The 23,778-nt window shown below is 37.7% G+C and overlaps 2 protein-coding genes and 1 pseudogene across 6 annotated transcripts in view; 2 read left to right on the top strand and 1 right to left on the bottom strand.

Annotated features, from left to right (window-relative positions):
* Positions 1-3,510: 3,510 nt before the first annotated feature.
* On the top strand, positions 3,511-5,455 carry LOC116850670 (annotated as a pseudogene).
* Positions 5,456-6,346: 891 nt separating this feature from the next.
* Positions 6,347-23,778, bottom strand: part of LOC116850668 (transformation/transcription domain-associated protein) — a 51,689-nt gene continuing 34,257 nt past the window's right edge. For all 5 annotated transcript variants that reach the window (XM_032829207.1, XM_032829211.1, XM_032829209.1 and 2 more), the window contains 11 exons: positions 22,415-22,596; positions 22,019-22,318; positions 21,618-21,812; positions 13,644-21,455; positions 11,528-12,892; positions 10,698-10,872; positions 10,160-10,385; positions 9,980-10,073; positions 8,107-8,655; positions 7,201-7,414; positions 6,347-6,938 (listed from right to left, as the gene is read on the bottom strand). In XM_032829207.1, coding sequence (XP_032685098.1) covers positions 6,598-6,938; positions 7,201-7,414; positions 8,107-8,655; positions 9,980-10,073; positions 10,160-10,385; positions 10,698-10,872; positions 11,528-12,892; positions 13,644-21,455; positions 21,618-21,812; positions 22,019-22,318; positions 22,415-22,537 — 11,394 coding nt within the window. In that variant the 5' untranslated portion in view covers positions 22,538-22,596 and the 3' untranslated portion in view covers positions 6,347-6,597. The remainder of the gene's footprint in view (positions 6,939-7,200; positions 7,415-8,106; positions 8,656-9,979; positions 10,074-10,159; positions 10,386-10,697; positions 10,873-11,527; positions 12,893-13,643; positions 21,456-21,617; positions 21,813-22,018; positions 22,319-22,414; positions 22,597-23,778) is intronic.
* The window catches only part of LOC116850669 (NACHT and WD repeat domain-containing protein 2), a 42,447-nt gene continuing 42,260 nt past the window's right edge, over positions 23,592-23,778 (top strand). Inside the window, exon 1 of the mRNA XM_032829213.1 lies at positions 23,592-23,694. Within this exon, the coding sequence (XP_032685104.1) occupies positions 23,592-23,694 (103 nt within the window). The remainder of the gene's footprint in view (positions 23,695-23,778) is intronic.

Raw genomic sequence — 23,778 nt, 5'->3', positions numbered from 1 at the left:
AACTGTTGTGCAACTGTTGAGTTCGCTGAACGCACTCATTGCTTGCCGCGCGGCGGAAATTCGCGTGACAACCAATCAATATGCTGCATTCCGTAATAACCTAGCTCTTACGGAAAAACAACATATTGATTGGCTGTCGCGGATTTCCGCCGCGCGGCAGGCATTACCGCGTCCTGTGTGCAGAAGCCATAAAAATGTTCTTTGAGCATCTCCTGTTATCTGGGTAGCGATCATGAATCTTTCACGTAAACTTCATTTTCATTTTTCATTTTCCACTAAGTGAAATTTATTTCACTTAGTGAAAAAATTTATTTCACATGAAAAGTGAACAATGAAAATGTGGAAAGCAATATTTATGTAATATAGATTATTAAAATTAAAATGTAATTACAGTATACATAATGTAATATATAACACATTAATAAGCATTATACAACTTAAATTTATAGTTATAATATAATATAATAATACAATATGAGTAAATTTAATAAATGAGACGTTAACCGTGAAAGGTGAATTCTCAAAACGTGAAATATTTCATGTGAACTTTTAGTTTGCTATATGTTCTTCTTTACATGTAAATTGTGTAAGTTTCCACGAATATTTTTAAGCATCAAGCGATGTGGTTTAAATGTGAAAAATAATGTAATACTACACTCGCATATTATGTACAAAGTGAGTAAAATTTCTTATAGTGACTTTAATTTTTATGGTTATACGACAATTGGCATTTGACATAAGAATCCTACGTCCATTAAAAATGACCAACAAAAGCCAATTAAAGCGTGATGACGTACAGGCACTGAAAGCATACCGACGAAGTTAAGATACGTATGCATCAGAAAGTTAAAGTGTAATATATTATAAATTGTATGCAGTAAGTAAAATGTAAGTTTATTTTATGTATTTATTGCATGTATTTTATGTATTATTTTATATAAAATATATATTTTCTGCAGATTTATAATTTTAATATGAATAGAATATTTTATCTTTAATAATTTATCCTAAAGTAATCCTAGACAAGCAGACTTCCAAGAAACGTTCTAAAAACATCACTACCCTAACAGCACAGGGACGTTCTGAGTACGTTCTGAGTAGATCGCAATGCGTATATTGCGATCATCTCAGAATGTTCTCATATGTACTGCGATCGAATGAGTACGTTCTGAATAAATACACGCGCGATACAAATGCGTACGTATCATTTCAGTCAAACTTGAGAATGTACGCACGCGATAGAAAAGCGTACGTATCATTTCCGTATCCATAAGTGAAATCTGAGAACATTCGCACGTGAAAGAAAACCGAATGATACTATAAGTGATGTTCTAGCGTTCAACTTAGTACGTCACAGATGATCACAGTACAATGAGTACGAAAATGGGATGATACGCAGTACGTCGCGTGTTGTTAGGATATGTCTTAAAAACATGCTGAAAAAATTCTAAAGATGTCCATTGCAAATTGGTGTTGTCTTGAGTATATTGTAATATTTGTTTTACTTACAAATTCATGTTAAATCTTTCATTTTTCATGAGTTTAGTGAAGGTTTTCATATTTTACGAGTTTATTACAAAATTTTTACTTTTCACGAGTTCACACTAGGGGAAAAGATTCATGATTGCTACCCTGTTTTGTGTTTGTGAAAATAATATTAAATTAAGTAAAAAATATTGCGATATACCCTAACAGCACGGGGACGTTCTGAGGACGTTTTGAGTAGATCGCAATGCGTATATTGCGATCATCTCAGAATGTTCTCATATGTACTGCGATCGAATGAGTACGTTCTGAATAAATACACGCGCGATACAAATGCGTACGTATCATTTCAGTCAAACTTGAGAATGTACGCACGCGATAGAAAAGCGTACGTATCATTTCCGTATCCATAAGTGAAATCTGAGAACATTCGCACGTGAAAGAAAACCGAATGATACTATAAGTGATGTTCTAGCGTTCAACTTAGTACGTCACAGATGATCACAGTACAATGAGTACGAAAATGGGATGATACGCAGTACGTCGCGTGTTGTTAGGATATGTCTTAAAAACATGCTGAAAAAATTCTAAAGATGTCCATTGCAAATTGGTGTTGTCTTGAGTATATTGTAATATTTGTTTTACTTACAAATTCATGTTAAATCTTTCATTTTTCATGAGTTTAGTGAAGGTTTTCATATTTTACGAGTTTATTACAAAATTTTTACTTTTCACGAGTTCACACTAGGGGAAAAGATTCATGATTGCTACCCTGTTTTGTGTTTGTGAAAATAATATTAAATTAAGTAAAAAATATTGCGATATACCCTAACAGCACGGGGACGTTCTGAGGACGTTTTGAGTAGATCGCAATGCGTATATTGCGATCATCTCAGAATGTTCTCATATGTACTGCGATCGACTGAGTACGTTCTGAGTAAATACGCGCGCGATACAAATGCGTACGTATCATTTCAGTCAAACCTGAGAATGTACGCACGCGATAGAACAGCGTACATATCATTTCCGTATCCCTGAGTGAAATCTGAGAACATTCGCGCGCGAAAGAAAACCGAATAATATTATAAGTGACGTTCTAGCGTTCAACTTAGTACGTCACAGATGATCACAGTACAATGAGCACGAAAATGGGATGATACGCAGTACGTCGCGTGCTGTTAGGGTATGAATGAAATGTGTGTATGACTTATTCGTCATTCTTGTTGAATTTGCTTTTGCAAAAGTCGTATTTAATTATCATATAATTCCGCATAAATTAACAGATATATTCATTGAATATTAATTCTATTGCAGAAGCAACGAACTTATAGAACCGCAGTCGTCCATTCTTGCGAAGATTGCATTCGTCCATTTTATACGTCTCTCGCTGTCTCTCGCTGTCTCCCTTGTCTCTCCCTGTCCCTCCCTATCTCTCCCTGTCTCTCCCTGTGTCTCCTTATTTCTTCCTGTCTCTCCCTGTCTTTCTCTGTTACTCAATATTACAATTTAAATACTAAGTATTACAACTTCAATACTTAGTATTAAGTCTCAATAGTATTTTTCCGTAAGGACTTAATATCCGGCATATCATTCATTAACACGTTCAGTGTCATGGCGTTTCCAAAAACTTTCTGATAATATTATATTCGTTAACTTCCCCACAAAAACATACGTCGAATTCACGTCGAATCCACGTAGAATTCACGTGGAATCCACGAAATCACGTGGATTCCACGTGGGTGTAATGTGTATGTTTTTGTGGGGTTGTTTCATCGATTATATATTTAATATATGCGGTTGGCTACGTTTTATATACAAGTTAATGAGATGCGGAAAAACTATAGCACTGGCTATTAGTGATTATCATGGCAGTCAATATATTAAGTTAATTAAGTTTTCCTATTAGATGCGTTAATTTAAGTGTATATATATATATATATATATATATATATATATATATATATATATACTACATGGGCTGAAAAGTCCCGGGATTTTTCAGTAGGTGGTGCCACTAGAAAATGAACATGATTTATTTCGAGAGGTTCATTTGTCACTAGTTTATGTGTGAAGTTTCATAACATTTCGTTCATTCGTTTACAAGCTACAGTCGTTAAGTGTCGCTACCTTCGCCTTCGTAAAAAAAATGGAAAAACAGGAATATCGCATATTGATCAAACATTGTTTTTTGATGGGAAAAACTCCTGATCAATCAATGAAATGGTTGAAGAAATGTTATCCCACATCTGCTTCTTCGAGAACAACAGTTTATCGATGGTTTAGTGAATTTAAAATGGGTCGTACCAGCACCGAAGACGCACCTCGCTCTGGAAGACCAAAAGAAGCTACGAATGCGGAAATCGTAAAGCAAGTGCATCGAATCATTTTGAGTGATCGTAAAGTGAAGTTGTACGAGTTAGCTGAGACTGTTGGCATCTCAAAAGAACGGGTGGGATACATTTTGCACGATGTTTTGGATATGAAAAAGCTATCTGCGTGATGGGTGCCGCGTTTGCTAACCGTCGACCAAAAACAGCAGCGCGTTGATGATTCAACGGCCGGTTTGGCGTTGTTGCAGCGTAATCGAACGGACTTTTTTCGACGTTTTGTGACGATGGATGAAACGTGGATCCATTACCATACGCCTGAGTCCAATAGGCAGTCTGCAGAGTGGCTGAAAAGCCACGAAAGCCAACCAAAGCGGCCAAAAGACCAACGCTTGGCCGGGAAGGTTTTGGCCTCCGTTTTTTGGGATGCGCATGGCATAATCTTCATCGATTACCTGCAGAAGGGAAGAACAGTTACGGGAGAGTATTATGCAGCGTTATTGGACAAACTGAACGACGGAATAAAGAAAAAACGGCCCCATATGGCGAAGAAAAAAGTTTTGTACCATCACAATAACGCACCGTCACACACGTCCTTGAAAGCGATGGCCAAATTGGACCAATTACGATTCGAATTGGTTACTCACCCACCGTATTCTCCAGACTTGGCCCCCAGCGATTATTATCTGTTCCCAAACCTCAAGCGGTGGCTCCAGGGAAAGAGATTCACATCGAATGAGGAAGTCATCGCGGAAACCGAGGCGTATTTCGAAGGCTTGGACGTTTCGTACTACAGAAAGGGCATCAAAATGTTGGAAAATCGCTATACCAAGTGTATCGCACTCGAAGGCAACTATGTTGAGGAATAAATATAACTTTGCCCAAAAAACGCTTGTTTTCATTAAAAATCCCAGGACTTTTCAGCCCATGTAGTATATATATGTTTTTAGATATTATATATATAATATACATATATATAATATATATATTCTCTGAAAGCATTGTTCAAGCTATTCACCACGGACATTTTACTAAGATTTTTGGATATGAGAACTATGATAGGACGCAAGGTAACCGCACGAGATTTGTGTATGTGCGGAATATAAACTTAAAACCCTTAAAAACTTAAAACGAAATAAATAAAATTTTTTTAAGAGGCATTTAACTTTATACATTGTATACCTGTGTTTAAATATTCAGGCAAAATCACATATTAAAGTAAGTAATTAAAATTCAAAATTACCCAAAAGATCCTTTTCCCCTGAATTAATAAATCCTTGCTCCAATTTCAGATTATTTATGAGCGACTCTATGCTAAGAGAATTCGAGAAATCGGACTTTATATTAGGCCTGTTCTTTGTAGCTGCACTGCTAAACCAGTGCAAAAAGTTAAAGTGAAGAAACGTATATTTGTCTCACTTTAATTTATCGCACTAGTTCAGCAACGCAGCTACAAAAAAAACAGGCCTATTATTATATATTGAATGCGAGCGTGGCATGGCATATGCACTAGTCTGCTATGCTATAGAGGTCTCGTGTTCGATCCCAGGCGGAACTAAAGATTTTCATGCGCTCGTAGTTCCTCTTCGGAGGCCCGGCAAGCTCCTAAGAATATCTCTTTACCAAAAAAATCTCTCAAAAATTTGTTGTTCGGAATCGACATTGTAAGTCCCGTATGCCGGTGATAGTCTGCGTGCGCACCACAGGTATACGTAAATACAAGGTAGACCTTAGCTCGACTTGAGCTGTAGCCCCATCGAAGAAAAAGATTATTATATATTATAGAACTGTATATTACAGTAAATTGTTGCAGAGTGAACAATCATATATGGAGAAATGGGATTCACCAGTAGCATAACAACTATGCAGTATAAGAGGCAATCGTTGCAATATATAAAATTCGCACTTTATAATTTTGACTTGTCATTTTTTTACATATGTTCAATTAATACATATATCAATATATAGATTGCCTTACAACTCCAATTTCAAACAAATGAAATACTTCCTTGTAATTTTCAAGTTAATAACTATGTTAAGGCTGATTTCTCATTTCGATAACGTTAGGAACAAAGGTATAAATATATTCAATATTTTTGTAAAGGAAAAGAGTTTTCAGATTATTTTAAAAATTTACTCAATTGAGCAGATTTTAGGAACAAAAAGGTATACATATATTCAATATTTTTGTAAAGGAAAAGAGTTTTCGGATTATTTAAAAAATCTGCTCAATTGATCACATATGTTATTTTACATTATTATAATTGAGTGCGAGCGTAGTACGGCGGATTATACACTAGTCTACCACGCTAGTAGAGGGCCAGGTTCGATTCCCAGAGAAAAGGAAAAATTTTCGTACGCTCGCACTCCCTTCGGTAGGCTTGAAAATCTCCGAGAGTATAGGATAAGAAATCCAAAAAGGAAAGAATTTGCCAGTATAGGTTAAGATATACATAGGATAAAGGAGATATATAAGGCAAAGAAGAAAAAGGAGTAGGTTAAAGATATAAATAGGTTAAGATGTGATAAAAATCTTAAAGAGAAAAATGTAAAGAAATATAATATCTGTCGTGTCTAACATATCTTCTCTATCCTCTCTATCGATCAATATTCTCCTAATTGTCCAAAAATGAATATCGCGGCACAATGTAATATATTCAAAATAGAGAATTAGGCTGTTAAATAAAATAAGAATTAAAATGAAGCGACAACCTAATTCTCTTTTTCTGTTCTTGGGAAATATGATTAGGCCATGCATCATTCATCTATATTTGATCTTACTATGTTACAACCACGGATGCCACGACGGGTCCATTCTACAAAGATTGTCATGGCTGTTTGCAGCGGTGACCAATGTACTGACTTTACTATCAATGCCATCGAAATGTGCTAATGAATTCAATCGCGAGATGATCGCGGTGACCGCGTGGGTCACCATCTTTATCAGAAGCTCGCCCTTTAAATCAGTCGGTGTTTGTGACATGCTTTCAGTATCTTCTTGTCTCTTGTGCTCTGCGATTACTTCATCACGTAAAATTGCTCGCAGTATGGCGTGTAGCTGGTATGAAGGCTGTACTAAGCAGCGAGCTGTGGCAATTGCACTAGCAGTCAAAGGGCCGGCCACTCCTATGAACGATTAATTTCATATAAAGAAAATTTAAAATTTTTTAAAATATTGTGATAGTTATGAAGTTTATAATTGATAAATAACATATAAATATAAGATTTCGCAGTATCTATAAAACACTACCACACACACACAGAACAGATATAAATATTAAAAAATGTATTTTAATATAAAGTATGAGAAGTATTTTAAATATTTTTTTAATATATTGCAAACTCGGATGCACAAAGAATGGGTAATTAAACAACTTGTTCTACTAACCTGTAGTTGTAATAAATTCGTATATGTTGGGTGTCAGACGGAAAGGTACTGGTCTATTTGCATCCAACTCTCCGGAAATATCGTCGATATCGAATTTAAAGTAAGCAATATTGATCAGACCAGAGTCTTGATGCATGTACATCATGTCAGGATTGAGCCTTGTCAAGTGAAGTACATACTCGGCGAAACAAGTTAGTGATAACTGTAGAGTAAACTGAGAACAGAAAGAGAAACAAGATGAAGATGTATGAAATAATTATAATTATGTAAGATACAAGAATTAAACGAATCGACAAAATTTCTGTCAACAAATAAGGGTTTTCAACGAATAAGGTTCAATCATATATAATAGGTATTGATGTTAATATGAGAAATATCAAAGAGAGAAATACCAAAAATATCAAAGAAAATTTAACAACTTTTCATATCTTTTGTGTGCTAATAATAAAATTTTCCCACTTTAACTCTTAATACTTCAACTTTCACTTAATTATATATTTTGATTATTATTATATATCATTATGATATATTTTATTATATATCATTAATATATATATATATATATATATATATATATATATATCATTATTATATTATATATATATATATATATATATATCATTATTATATATCATTATGATATCGTGTATTTTTATAAGAACTAAGCAATTTTGACTTTGTGTTGTTAGATATTTGCGCGGTTACTGCGACGTTTATCTTAATACTTCTACTTTTATTGGCCTACCTTATTCGTTGATTTATATTTTGCGGTCTCTATCATTATTTAATAAAATCTATTTAATAAAATCTATCATTATTTAATAAATCATTGATGTTTAGAGCTATTGATAAAAGATACAATTCTAAAGATTATCAATAAAAAAAATAAAGAGAAATTATACTTACCATTTTTCTAAACGTCCAATAGTCAGTAGCGCCAGGGAAGGTTTTTATTGCCCAATCTTTAAGCATAGTTTTGGAGACCATCGTGGTTTGCACTTCCTTCAGAATGTCTCGCAATACTTGATGGCTCGCTTGGATTCCACGAGCTTGCACCGCGGCCAGCTTTTCGTAATATCTAGCGATCGGTGCGTCGTGTTCCATGCCTAATTTGGCGCAACCCTGTTTAAACACGTCCAACAGTGAAACGGCTGCTGGATTATCTTCCACGAGCCTCATCTGAGGAGATACGGCTACCAGCCGAGGTACTGTGAAATGTAAAAATCTGCGTGAGGTTTCCTTCTGCTTGGCCAAGTAGTGATTCAGCATTCGCAGTAGTTGTAACACGCGTTCCTCGCGCCTCGCATCTCCAACGCTAGCATCATTCACTACTAGGTAAGGATATAAGCGTCCGTTGTGACCGCGAATGCGTAGTCTTCTAGCAGCGGTGTTATGCCGCTGAACGACTTCAACACGTGGCATAAATCGTGCTATTTTCACTGAATAATGTGAATGCTGAAAGGAATAAGTTTAAAAAGAGATTAGTATAGATGAACGCGTCTTTTCCGTCTAATCTCGAGAATAATTATTGTTCAAAATATATAAGTAGATATACAGGATGTCTCAGATCTCCATGATGACCCTTTGTGAGAACGTAGAACGGGTTGAGGTGAGCAAGAAAGTCCTGTGCCGTTTTGCGATATTCGCAATAATAGTCGAGATATTAATTAAAAAAGATTGGTGAATAATTACGCGCGATATGGTAAATGAGCTGCAGTGGCGCCGTCTGCCGTTGTATACTTATACATTAAATCAAACTGAACAAAAAAAGTCCTCTACCATTTTGCAAATTGTAACACACCAACTCCATAGGGGCGTAGAGCTAAGCGAGAGGATCAGAAAAGTCCTCTTCCATTTAGCGATAACGCGTCTAGTTTGTTAGTAACAACCACATAAAGTTTGGCGTTTGTCACGCCCATCGCGGCCTATAGACGCTCTGCGGCGAGCTGTGTGCGTCGAGGCTGAGCGGTAACGCGGCGCGTTCATCGTCCCCTCGCCGCGCGTCGACAACAATGAGGAAAACGCGTTGCCAGGAGGCAGGCCCGGCTAGCCGTCATGCCGATGCTACAGCGCGTACAGCGTTCGTCTCACCGCAGCACACGTGCTGATTGGCACGTAGACTGCCGCTCGATAGAAATCTTTTATCGTTAATATCTCAAAATTTTACATGGTTGTTTAAAAAAAGACACTGATTCTATTACTCACCCCAACCTATTCTAGGTATGTTAGCTCTGGTACGGTACGAGTCAAACATCCTGTATAGTTGCAATATAGAGTATTTTATATATAATATAAACTTATATATATAAACTTTTAATCAAAGCATTACTATATACAAACTCAAAATCAGTAAACACCGTATATTTTGATTCTATTCTTCCGGCTCTTCTTCAGCGATACAAATTAATTAACATTAAACATAATATTTAAAAAATAAAACACACGCACACAAACATAGTCAAAAACGGTAAATCAAATGTGCAGAGAAAACGGAAAGAGAGAAACGCAAAAGAAACTTAATCGATAGTTGAACACTGTAGGTCATTACTTTTGTTTTAAACATAAATGAACCGAATGGAAGCAATGCAACTGTCACTGTTAAAGAACAAAACGTTCTAACAACTGTTAATGTTTCACTTTATAAATGTTAGATTTATATTGTATCAATATATTTGTACATTTAGCTCTTACTCGCCTTTTATATTTGAATTTCTGAGTTTTCTAACATTTTATGTGAATATTACTTTATTACTTACGCGAATATTATTTTATTACTTACTCGAGGTATCAAGAATTCACCAGGTAATTCCACTTCAGCAGTCTTGAGACTGAAATTACTTAAGAAGCGACATTTCTCTTCTATTAGGAAAGACCTGCGGAATAATGCGTGAAACTTTGGTCCATGAAATACTTCTGATACTATGTATCGTCATAGAATAAGCAAAGAAATAAGCATTACCTAGGTAATTGTTTAGTTTTCTCTTCAAGAATTTTTATCCATTTCTTTAGTTTGTTGATCAAATTATGAAGTAATCTGGCCCCGGGAACGGTAAAGTCAAAATCACTTGTGAATTGTCCCTTCATTCTGTGGAAAACGGGATCTTGCACAGTGTCTTGCGCTCTACGTGCTAAGGATTCCGAAGCCGCTGAATAGAATGATGTATTTTGCGAAGACGATATATTCTCTAAAAGTCATAAAACGCAATTTCTGTAGTCAGTCTTCTTTTATTTGATTTTCGCGTTACTGTGAACGTTCAGCCTAACATCAAGATCTTTTTATTGGACTCAACTTTAGTTTTTAAATTTCTTCATTAAGCAGTTCTAATTATTTGTAAAAATTTATATTTTGTGATTGTAAGAATTTTTATTCTTTTTTCGAAATATTTTAAAGAACACAGAAAATTTATTTACTTTTCTTTAAAAAAAAGTACATTAATTATTGGTATAATGAGAATTAATATATTATATATATTATATATAGGTCATAATGACTTTACCAATTCCTATGCCAAAAGTCGACACCAATTTTTTGACGAAGTTCAAAGTGTGCGGAGTAATAGTAGCTTCACTGACTGCGCCACGGTTTTCAAATGCTAATGCATAACATTTAGCTAGTCCTTGAGTCAATTGTCTTAACACCTCTTCATACCATGTTTCGCGAAACCAAACCATCTGAAATACGAATTCCAATTATGTTATCTTTGAAAAAAAATATCATTTTAATTTGGAAGAAAAGAATACGATACATATCGATAATTATAATTAATTATCGAAATATTGAGAATTGATCGAGAATAAAATGGCTGGGAGAAATGGAGCACTCATATTACACTGAGAGATCCATTGTGTAAGATAATTCTAAAATGTCTAAACAAACTTCAAGAACAAAGCTTTACATAGAAAATACAGTATGATTAGTCCACACATAAATCCGATTATTCCACTCAGATTCAATACTAAAATATAGAACAACTAATTATGTAGTTGCTGCAACCACAGAGTAATTACTGAGTTACTGGCGTTGCAACAGTGATAATATCAACTAAAGTTATCCATAGTAAATATTACTTCAATCGATTTCTGGTTGCTACAATTAGACCACACGCAACTACATTGATGTAGTTGATGTAGCAAATTGAATTATATGAACACATTACATCACACATAGATAAGTAGGATAATGCAACTATGCTGCTCACAACTAAATATTTCTGGTCATGTGTAATATCTTTTTTCCGCGTACATAAATTAAATATCATATTTAATCAAAAATTGTGAAATGTTGTAGATATACAAATATAAGTAGAAAAGTACAATTCAAACTTACCTGATCTACTATACCTTCCAGTGAACTTAATACAGTAGGGTGGATATCTCTCTGCATATGCATAATTTTGGAGCATCTCCACATGGGTGCCGTGGCTCGTACGGTATGGCCTGATGTTTCTGACACTCCTTGCTGTGACACATTGCCAGTCGCACGATCTTCTTGACTGCTTTCCTGGATTTTGCCCGCAGTCAACTCGCTGTTGTATCTCTCCCTCTGTTCTATCTTTAAAGTAAGATATAAAGTACGTATTGAAAAATACACTGCTTGTGGAAACATACGACCGACTTGGCTCAGCAAGGTCAATATGCTATTGCCTTCGTATCGCACGAGATACATGAGCAGCTGAGGCACCCAGGGTAACCATTGAATAGCCGGTACTCCTATTGAATACTTATCCAATGTCTCCATCAATGACGATTTGTCGTCATCATACGTGAGTAGCCAGATGACTTTGGCGATATACTTTCTCGACTTGGTTTCGTTTTGATGGCGAGCGGCGTGTAAGAAGCACGTGATCGCCGCTATGCCGATTGAGATTTGGCGCGCGTCACGCGCAAAGATCTGCTCGAGATAATCGCCCCACAGAGCCCATGCTTTCACCAGAGTATCGTGCAGCTGTACCGCTGCAGAGAAAGCTTTGTTCGCGTCGTCGGAACGACCAAGCTGTGACAGAAGTAAGCCCTTCAGCGCATAAAACTCAGCAGTCATCTCTTTCGAAAAATAACGCATGTCGGTGCATTCAATCACATCCAGTCCCTCTTGAAGTTCATTCTGACCGCTCATGGTAGCCATCTGCATGTAACACTTGACACGTTGTCGAACCTTTTGGAAGCAGTCGATCATGGGCACGCTCGGAATCGTGTAAATCTTTGACAGCGAATCCAAGCATACTCCATACAAGTTCTGTTTTCTGGCGATCTTGCCGTAATGTATGATGGATTGCATGGATGCATGAACACCAAGTACGGAATGGGACGGTGCTGAGTGTGAATCTGGCTGGGATTCATAATGATTCGCGATACGGTTATAATGTTGCTGCCGCCAAGCGAAGATATCCGACCAATGGCTTAAGTCATCCGCGATTACAGGTAAACGATTGCGCCATGTTTTTACTATCGCTTTCATGTCATGTAGAGACGAAGATCTGGTCAACATTAGCCCTTGATGAATCTGAGCTGCCTCTTGAAGTTCCATTATTTGTTGCGCTGCTTGCAGCAATGGCAAGTGAATGTGACTAACAATTTGAGGAAGTTTGCGCCATTCTCGCATACACAAAGTGGATGCAATCTCGACATAACGCTCTACCGCAGTCATATGTTGTTCCTCGTGACATATGGCTATGAAACCACGGTACATATTCACCTAAAAAAAAATATATAAGTAATGAATTAGAACACAAGATTCATTAACACACTCAAAAGAATGTTAAAATATATTTACAAAAAAATATATGTATGTATGCATGTATAAATAATACTTAGAGAATTAACAAGAAAAAACAATATATTTAAATCATAGAACGCAAATATCTGGCCAGATATACATGCTAAATTTTTAATTGTGAGAAGATCTTTTTTTAAATACACGCTAAAATATTTATTCTTAAAAGTATTTTTCTTGATTTTTTGAGATCTGGGCGTATCTTTAAGAATAACATCATATCTCTATATCTCTAAAAATAAAAATATTTTAATTCACCTATGTTGTTTAATTGAGCACTTTTGATACTATTTAGTGATAATTTCCTTATCTTGAGAAAATATTATATGTATAATCGTAAATCAATGAGTAATTTTTGTACTTTTTAAAATTTTTGTGCATTATTCTTTTTCTAATTAGTTCTATCCCCTTCTAACTATGAATGATTATAAAGAATATATTGTAAATGATCAATTGTAGCTTAATTCAGATAAAAAATTTGATTAAAAAAAATTCAGGAATGTCGTTAAATATAAGAAATGAGAGAAAACTCCATAATTTTGGACCAATTTTAATAATTATCTAATATCTCTCTATTAAAATAAATTTCCAAAATGAAAGATCAAACAAAATAAGATCAAATGAAACAAGAGATTTAAAAATAGGAGGATCACTATTACACATCACATCGTACCTTCCAAGCCATTTCCTTTGGACAATTATGCTCAACAAGTGCGAGCGCTTCCTTCATAACTGGCCAATTGGAGATACGCCAGGAACTCTCTAGGGCCACGAAAGGATCTCTGAAATCTTTCGTAGTGCTATATTCCAACAACATGTCCCATTGATTCAGTTCCTTCGCACAGCGCACCCACTGATTCCCTATCATTATCACTTCCTTTTGAATCTTATAAGGCGACGGGGTTGACACCCAATCCTGTTGGAACTTGGTCATGACTACATCGTAAGCTCCTTGAGCTTGCTCAAAGAATCCTTGTTGTTGCAGTGCGATGGCGTGTAGAGTCTCTTTATAGTATGCATGCTTCTGCCAGATACCAGACCACATATCCTCCTCGAGCAACAACGAGTACATGTCCGCAAGAGCGTCCATTATATCGTTAGGAATATCTTCCGGGGATTGTTCGAAGTCATAAAAGTCAAGTTCACGTTTAGTTCTCGCGTAGACACTATTATCGGATTCGGAAGCCATCTGTTCTAGGGTGAGTGTCATTCGATGCCATACGTTGTGCGATTTACCCAGATACTTCATCACGTATGGCTTTATAACAACTGGTGGATTACAATGCGACAACGCCTCGAGGAACGTACCAAGCGCACTCGGATGGCAATCCTTTTGATTGACGTGCGAACCACTGGCGACGAACGGCACTACCTCTCCAATTAAAACGGTTTGGTGATGCTCCTCCAGAATAGTCCACAATCGCGGAAACATGTCCAACCAAACACGTTCCGCTAGATTTGTGTCCATGTGACACAACTGTACAACTGCCAGTAGAAGTTGCTCCGTCTTGATCTTCTTCGCACGCTCGATAAAGGCACTCTGCTTGTTGATCATATCCGTCAGGTTGCTCTGCGCCATAATATCGTCCAAGGTGCTGGTAAATTCTGAGATGGACATATTTGATAGTTCCATCTCAAAGAAGTCTGTCTCTGGCGCGTCATTGGTCTCGGAAATCTCCTTCGGCTCTTCCTTTATGCTGCAATATGCCATGAAATCTTTGTGATCCTTGTTATCTTTATCCATGCCCATGTGAATGATTGACTTGACGCTAGGCAGCAAGAGATCCTGATTGGTCATTTGTATTTGCGTGTTTGGATTGGCGGACGATAGAATTAATTCAATACATTGTTTAATCCAATAATGAGGACCTATGTTCTCCCAGTTCTGAGTGCTGATGATATATAGAAGTCTTTCTTGTAGTTGCTTACTCATCGACGCATCCAATACCTCGAAAAATTTCGCTCTTACTTGTGGCTGGACGCAGCGTAAACCAGATAAAAAAGCTTGTTCTAATTTAGTATTTAGATCCGTCGACTTCAGACTTTCGTCGCGATAGATGTAGTTGATCAGCTCAAGAAACTGTCTGTTCAGCTCTAGGTCGTCAGGAAAGCGTTTCTCGACATACTGCATCATCTTACATAAAAGCACTGTCTTCTCACGCATTGTGGGCGTTTGATTCATTGCGATCGTATTCTTATTCTTCATCCATTCTTCCAACATTTTCGTGATGGCTTTCATTACCTTAATATCTTGCGTTTTTTCTATGAGTCCAGTCAGTATGGTTCCAATAAACGATTTGCGCATCTCGGCTCCCATCACTACAACTCGGTTTTTTACGAGATCCATGCTTAGAATAAGTAACTCGCTTCCAACCGCATTAGTTTCAGTCTGGGATGAGCTGTGCAAATGTTCTTTGGCCATTCTGTGCAGCACTCTCATAAAAGGCGTTATCATACGGTCAATGTAGCTTGGATTGTTCGTGCAGGCCGCTTTCAACATCATCAGTGTACCAAATAGTGAGCTGGGTGTAGCACTTGCGGACTTCTCGTAAGTGGCTAGACCGTCAGCTATGAATCTACCCACAGTCGCGTATAATGTATCTAATTCTTCATTTTTAGAGGATACGTTTACGTTCGAGGACGTTAGCTCTGCTGGAAAAATGGTCATCAGTCTCGACAATAAACCATGTACTAGGCGTATGATTTTAGTATTATTGCTAGCAATGCAGGCGCCTATGCCACGTTGCAATGGCTTGAAGCTCGCGAGTATCTGCTCGCGTTTCATTACTCCTAATAGAAACGTTAGCACATCTAGTGCAGTACTAATATTTCCATAATTTGGCTGAGAGTTGTCTACACTTGCCAGTACTTTATCCAACCAAGCTAATTTCAAATCACATGATTCCGTCCATATATCCGGCTTTAGACCCATTTTTAACAAATTAACACATCGTTTTGATAATAATTCACCAGGATTGCCGTGCATCGAAGACACGTCGTTCACCTGACACGCCAGACGCAGTAGAAAGTTCAGGATGGCATCCGAATGAATTCTATCAATTGCTTTCATTGATTCTGTTTTGGACGAGACGAGAGGCATACATATATTGCTAGATGTTGTCTGGCTAGTTAAACGTTTAGTATTTGGCGATTCGTCAGTTGACTGTCGCTTAATTCCGCTTGTGACTGATCTGTTGCTGCTGTTACTATCGGCAGCTTCACTTTCGTCCTTGATTCTATATAACTCCCATTTTATAATCACTTCTGCCAACTCGACAGCCAGTTTTCTGTGTTCAATTGTAGCAGTGGGGCTAAAGCCTAAACGCTGAATAGAATTCACTATATGTTGAACTAAATGATGTCTAACCGGATAATATACTTTGAAATGCCTCACAACCAATTGTAAAATATGGAAAAGCTGTTGCATTGAATGACCTTCTTCGACGATGATTTTTTTCGTCCAATGAGTTAACATTGTATTACCGTCTTCCATACGTACAGGCATCGCAGGGGTCAATATTTCAAGTGCTTGTCGAACCACATTGCGCGCATCTACGGCATGTGCTTTTAACAAACTATGAAATACTTGCAATACTATACGTTTATGAATAGCAAATTTAGCAATAATATGACTAAGAAGAAGATGACCATGATATCTTGTTGTCGGATCGACACAATTTTTCCCCAACAAGCATGGCCATGCAAACGTCATCAGCCGACGCAATTTGTTTCCTTGTCGTTTGTTGGTAACATCGTGAATATGCTGTGACGCTTGCTCTACAAGTAAACATGAAAACTGCAGTAGAGAAATACGCACGCAATCGGCTGAACCAAACGGGTTATCTGGGTCGATGATCTTGCTGATAAATACTGAAACCACATTCTCTGGGTTGTCCTGGTAAGGCATAGGAGCCCCACCGACCAATTTAGTACCTTCACCTCTCTCGAAACTTACTGCGAAGCATGGGATTATGATCAGTTGTAGCACATTGGCCTTCAGCTCCTGTGATAAGTTGTTAGTAGGAAAATGTTCGACGAAGCGAAAGAATGCGCTTCGCTTCCATTCTACAGTGTATTCCTGTGCTACTGTATTTTCCAGGAAATCCCTGAGAAACTGAAAGTCAGGTATGAACCGATCGCATGTAGCTCGTAGTAAGTAAAATAACAAGTCAATGTCGTTTGGTTGCTGGCGGAAATAATGCAATAGGATCTTGACGATTAGTTTTGGTTCCTTCCAGTGGTAATATTCTACGTTCTCAACCTTTTTATGCAACGCTTGATAATCGTTAGCACACCAGATCTGTTTCAGAGCACTCACTAGCTGAGTCTGCGTGGACAACCATTGCTCGTCGAATCGGATGAGCAGAGCGATTATTTTAATCGCCCGATATTGCAGCTCGCTCTTTTCCATATGGCTCAAGTTTGAGTTGGTTTGCGTGTTGGAGTGCGTGAGTAGCATCGCGACAAGCCTCGTTGAACTGTTATGCAAAATATCTCTGATCGGTTTACCATCTTTGTGTTTAATGAGATATTCTAAGTATCGGCTCCATTGTTGGTCTTTGATATTATTGTCATGGAGGAACAGACTGAGAGTATCAGCGGGATAACGTAACAGAAATTTCATCAAGGGCACTCTGAATGGACTAGACACCTCCACAAGTAAAGTCTTCTCTGTGTGTAACACAAGTCGACATAGCAGATCGATAAACTTTGGAGTAGCCGCCGGTATCTCATGAAATATTCCTATAATAGTGGTGATTTTCTGTTCGTTCTCGCCGGTTTTTAATATACCCTTTTGTGTTTGAATTAAGTTCTCCAAGAGCTTCTTTAAGTGTTGTAACAATTGTTCACAAAGGGTGATGCTAAAAGTACTTGGAAAAAGCTGCGTCAAATAGGACAGCCTTTTAACGCAATTTAAACTAAGATTCCTATGGTCACCTAATGTGAGCAACATCGGACGCATAGTTGTGTGCACAGACTCCATGTCGATTTGAAAGCCAGAGATGAACGTTCGCATACATTCGAAAGCTGCCTCCTGTAGCTCGCCATTCGATTTCTCCAAGGCTTTGTAAAGAACCGTGAATATCCTTTCGCGGCAGGACACAATGTAGTGACTGGCGGCGAGGGCTCGTAGTGCCGATTTCCTCAGGGGCATTAGATTCGTGACGGATTTATAGCAACTCAGTTTCGCTAGATTCGCTTCCTCCGCCTCACAGAGACCCAACAGTTCCTGAAAGAACACCTTGTGTTCTGCCACATTTAAATCGATGGTGAAGAGACGTGGATTCAAGGCGGTGCAGAACGTAGTCCCGTCCATCAAGCCGATCTGTGCGTTTGCGGGCTGATGTCTCAATAGGTGTTTCCTAGGTGGGATCATGTCAGCTAAGACTTCCTTGTGGGGTTCCATTACTTCCGTCACAGTTTTGTTTTGGATCTCGGCGAGCTGGCGCAACGCTGTCATAGCTTGCTCACGCACAATGGTATGTGGTGATGTCACTTGCCTAACTAGTTCGCGAGTAACATCGTGTAGACCTTTGTTTCGGGCATCCAGCAGTTCCGCATTACTTTCTTGAATACTAGGATCAACACAGATTCTTATCATTTTATCCAAACTTGTCTTTGCCATGTCGATAGCACCGTTAGACACCTCGTCAGTTAAATCCATCATCACAAATATGAGAGCTCTCAGGAACATGAATTGATGATCAAGGACCCATTTTATAGCCATTCGCTCGGTGAGGAACTTGATGCCAATACAACCGCCGAGTTTGGTGTACCAGGCGCGCTCGTAGCACAACATGCACATCCTGTCTGCCGCGTATTCGATGATGGGCAACCTGCATGCTCGTTCCTTCGACCCTAGAATTTTTGTCGCTGTATCTAATATCAACATCAACACTAGATACGCCATTCTATGCAGATCTTTCTCTTCGTGAGACATTATAGAGGCGAGTGCATCGATCAGTACAAGTGGATCTTGTCCTTGCGTGCGAATGTCACGTTCTGTCCACGAGAACAGACCAGCTTGTTGCGCGATGGCGATCATCGTATAATGCCTCACAATAGAAATCACCATGCCAATCACTAAAGGTCTCAGTTCCTTAGTTTCCGCGGCGATAAACAGACTCGTCACCGCGGTCTGTTGGACGTCGCGCGCTACGGTATCCGGACATTTGTATTGACTAGATGCGTGGCAGAAACTTATTTCACTCTCGTGAAAACTTGGATGCGTGAACAGTTTGTGCAATATGTTATTAACATCATCTAATCTCAGAGTTGCCGCCAAGTAACAATTCACAACCTCGCAGCATTGTTTGCGATAATATAAGTCTGTTGTGCTGGACTTCAAGGCGATGTATGCTGTTTCGATCACCTTTTCCATGGAAAAGTCAATTGGACACGCGGGTCCTTGAAAATAAACCACTACCGTTGGTGAACCAGTTTCACGATCATTGTACTGTAACTTCTGAGGCTCTATCATCATTTTACGATTTCCACCGCCGAACTTTCCAAGAACCCGAAATGCTACGTGAGCTTGATCCGTAGAATTATGCAATATCCTCCAGAGAGCTTGCATTAAGTCTGCACGAACCGGTTGTATATGTTCATATAAGAAATCAGGCTGTAAGTTATCAACGCACAATTCTAAAGTGCGCAAGCCTTGACTGACGAGACAGTAACTGCCGTTAAGAGCAGAAACCAGCGGATCCATTAACATCGGAAGATAAGGGAGAAGTGAACTTAATCTAACAGGTACAGTTAAACAAAGTTCGACAAACAAGTCCTTCATATGCTGTCTGTGTAATCCGGATTGTAATCTGTTCAATCCTTCCAACATGTTCGGAAGTAGAGGTAAGAATTCCTGATAAAGCAAATCGTGTGAACCACCTCCAATGGATCTGAATAATGCTCGTAATAAAAGGAAATAATTGTACGGTTCTTTTGCAGACATAGCTAATTCCATTGCTCGGTTAACCACTTGATTCAAATGTGGTCGAAGCATATGTTCGTTTTCTGCGGGAAAAAGAGACACACTTCCAAAGACAAGCTTGAATAAACGCAGATACAGATTACTCCGCTCCACATTCGATCCCATATCGTTCATCCTTTCTAATAAATATTGCACTAATATTGTAGCAAACCTAGATGATATAGTGTGACTCGACAAGAATGCGCTTCCGATAATCTGTAAAGCGCTATTCTTGAAAATCCTCTCAACCATATAATCCACGGACATGGAAAATATCTCTTGAAAAGTCTGAGGATTCATTTGCGTGAATATGTTGCCAAATAATTCCAACACTTCTTTTTCTTCTCTCGATCTGATGGTTTGAGTCTGTGCCGGTCTGCCCGGTTGTACAGGAGTTCCGACAACTGTAGTGCCTATCGTATATATGTCCAGAGCGGGCAATGCCCATTTAACAAGTTGGATGTAAATTAAAGTTTCCTTCGGCTGCAGCTGATTGGACTGTGTCTCGCCTGATCGATTAACGCAGTTCGCTGTTATAGCCTTCGCTCCATGTACTAAACTTTTCACGAGATTACGATAATCTAAAACGTTGTAACTCATCACTTGCCAATTCGGAAAGCCAAACTTGGACTTTCCCGATTCCTTTTCTTCGGTCAATTCGGTGGCTGTTTTAAGAGGGTCTTCTGACGTTGAAGTATCCGTCGTTGAAGTATTTGCCCGCAATTGCTTTGTTTTATTTCGCAGGATCGGGATATAAATTTTGGAAAGAACTTTGAACTTCAGAACGAAGACCAAAAGTATCCGCATTAATAACTCCCGTCCTTGTGTGCTGTTTTCCACGTCAGTCCTCTGACGACTCACCGTATCCACAAGATTCATCAATAACTTACAAGAAACCATTTGTACGGTTGTTGGTAGACTTGGATCGAGTAAATTTTTACTATACAAATGTACCGCGTGGGACACATCGTTGAGAGGTAGCAGCAGCCTAACGTGGTGGACAAGATCTGCGAGCGTAGAATAAGCCAAGGGTCGGAGGGCCTCTTGTGTCGTCCAACCGTGACCGATGAAAATATCCTCGTTGAAGAAGTACTCCATATGTGGAATAAATTGATTCCGTAAGTCTGTGGCAAGAATATGCCTAGAAGCTATCACTAACTCCTTTCGTAAATGTGCCACTTCCATGGGACATAAAGTAAATAAACCGAGGATGCCTTTCACTAACATCTGGCTATGCTGCGTTATTACTTCTTGATATACTCTAATCACATATGCCAAGAATGATAGTGCTTTTATTTGTGCGCCCATGAAATCAACAAAGACTTCTTTGTTGAATCCAGAAGATGCACGATGCTGAGGACTCGGCTGCAACGATATAGTCGTTATGACGATCGGAATGAAATCCGACACGTCCTGAAGCACGTTCTGTTTGTATAATTGATTCATCAGTACCACAATTATTGGCAATTCTTGAAGTACCTTGAGTGACATCACCGCCTTTGGGATTAAGTTGTACTGAAAGTGACGAAACATATATTAATTTACTTCGGTCTTTACACACAGGTTTAATAATTTTTTATTATGTTTGAATAATTGAGTAACAAGTAATGCAGGAACATGTCAGCTTCTATAAATATTTACTAGTAAGTAGATAAATGAAAGAAAATATATAGTTACCGTCAATACAGTACCATCAGCTGCTTTCTTTTCGCTTTGTATCGCCGTAATTGTGAACGTTTCCTTCAAAAGAGCTTCTATGTTAATCTCCGACAAATCTTTCACGCGAAGAGGAGGACGTGGTTCAAATATTTTTGGCAAATTCTTTGGTAACTCGCTGTACACTGACTTGACAAATTGGAGGAAATATTGTATCTGCAAAACAAAGAGATCAAATCGATTCCTAACATTACCAATTTTATAAATGCTATAATTATAGTATTATAATGCTATAATTATAGTATATATTATTGTATTTTACCATAATTGTATCACCATAGTTGTATATGTTATAACTTGCTATGATTACACATAAATAAAAATAATTATGAATAAGAATAATGAAATATCTTTTAACTTACCTCTGGATTAAAAGTCGGCTTATATTGTTTATGAAGTTCAATAATGATACGTAGACACACTAAGACATTTTCTTCATTGTCTGTCTCTAGCAATTTAGATATGAGAGTCAAGATTTGTCTAACGTACGGACGCAAATACTCATTGCTGGGTAATCGGTGTATCATTTCCAGTATTAATTTTCTAACTTGCTGAATATTGTATTCCGATATGAAATGCGGCTCTCCTTCCTGCAGCATCTTCAGAAAGATCTTCATCATGTGGTCAAGAAATGCCGGGTATTGGGACGAACACATAATAATCTGTACAAATTAATATTTTACTTAAGTACATTATTCTCAAGCAATAGATTATTTAGAAACTTTCTGCCTGAATATAATCCTAAGGTCCACACCTACCTCAAAATTTTCCGACAATTCTTGAGCTGCCTTCAATTTCAGCTCATCCTTTGATACTGGATCGGCTAGCATAGTCACGTATGAACGATATGTATTCATTTGCGTCAGTGGATCGGGCGGCATTTTGATTAATATGATAAGTCTTTGTTAAATGTTCAAATTACTAGTAGTCCATAAAAAACCTGTGCACACACAGATAATCAAATAATTTTTCTTGAAGTAGAAACTACATGTAACATAAGACATCTTACGTTAAATAAAATTTTGTGAAGTATGCATAAATAAATTTAATAATATTTAATTAATATTTAATAATCGTACGAAATAGGATATTTAAAATAATACATATACAAGCCGAAATCATCTATCAGGAGTCGAAGTGACAAAGTGAATTAACATATATTAACATGTCATCACGTTATCTTACATTTATTTTTACATCCTATAGTATATCACTTTGGCTTCTGTTATAACCGATTTACACGCAAATGCGTCAGCAGTGTCTTTCAATTTTGACATCTTGAAGCGCTGCAAATTCAATGCTCGAAATGCGTGCAAACTATCTTGTGACACATAGTTGTTCTTTTCAGCTGCACTGCTGAACTGGTGTAATAAGTTACAGTGAGAAAAAATGTATATAATACTTGTCTCACTTTAACTTATTGCACCAGTTCAGCAGTTAGCTGAAAAGAACAGACCAACAGTGCACCGCAATTTCAATCGCACTGTGTATATTTATTTTTACAATTATATCTGACACAAATATTAAATTGTTAAGAGGTATATGTACATACTTCAAAATCAATGTCTTTCTATATCGTGTAAACAAGCCTTGGCAACCACTTGGGTATGCTAAAATCTTCTTCATTTGCATAATACTGCGTATAATTGTATTTTGATAAACAGATCTTTCGCGTAATATAAAAGATAATGGTAACAGTAACCGTGCGAATGATGACGAATAGCATAAGAGTTTTTGCAAGGTGGAACATTCGAGCAAAACTACGAACTCTGTATAGCTCAAACTACTACACTTTATTGTAGATGTATAAGCCACTTGGTAACGCACGGTATTGGTCTCAGTTTACTGGCATTGTTGCGAGTGATAAGATGTGAACTCGATTGATGTAGGCATTTTCTTTCTAACAAGTTTGCAAGGTGTATAAAGTGATAAAAAATGGACGAAACGACGATCGACTCGATCTTCTCGGGATCGTTGAAATCCCTACCAGCGGTCAGCTCTAAAATTGTGCGAATTTTTACGAGTTCGACCTTCACCGGTAAGTTTCTTTCTTAATCCACTTGGGACGATAAAAAATAGTAGAATAAAAATAATAGGAGATATATAATTTGATACTGAAAAG

This window comes from Odontomachus brunneus, unplaced genomic scaffold, assembly GCF_010583005.1.
Source record: "Odontomachus brunneus isolate Ranch 3 - 2012 unplaced genomic scaffold, Obru_v1 Obru_scaffold_151, whole genome shotgun sequence".
NCBI lineage: Eukaryota > Metazoa > Arthropoda > Insecta > Hymenoptera > Formicidae > Odontomachus > Odontomachus brunneus.
This window is presented reverse-complemented; position numbering and strand designations above follow the sequence as displayed.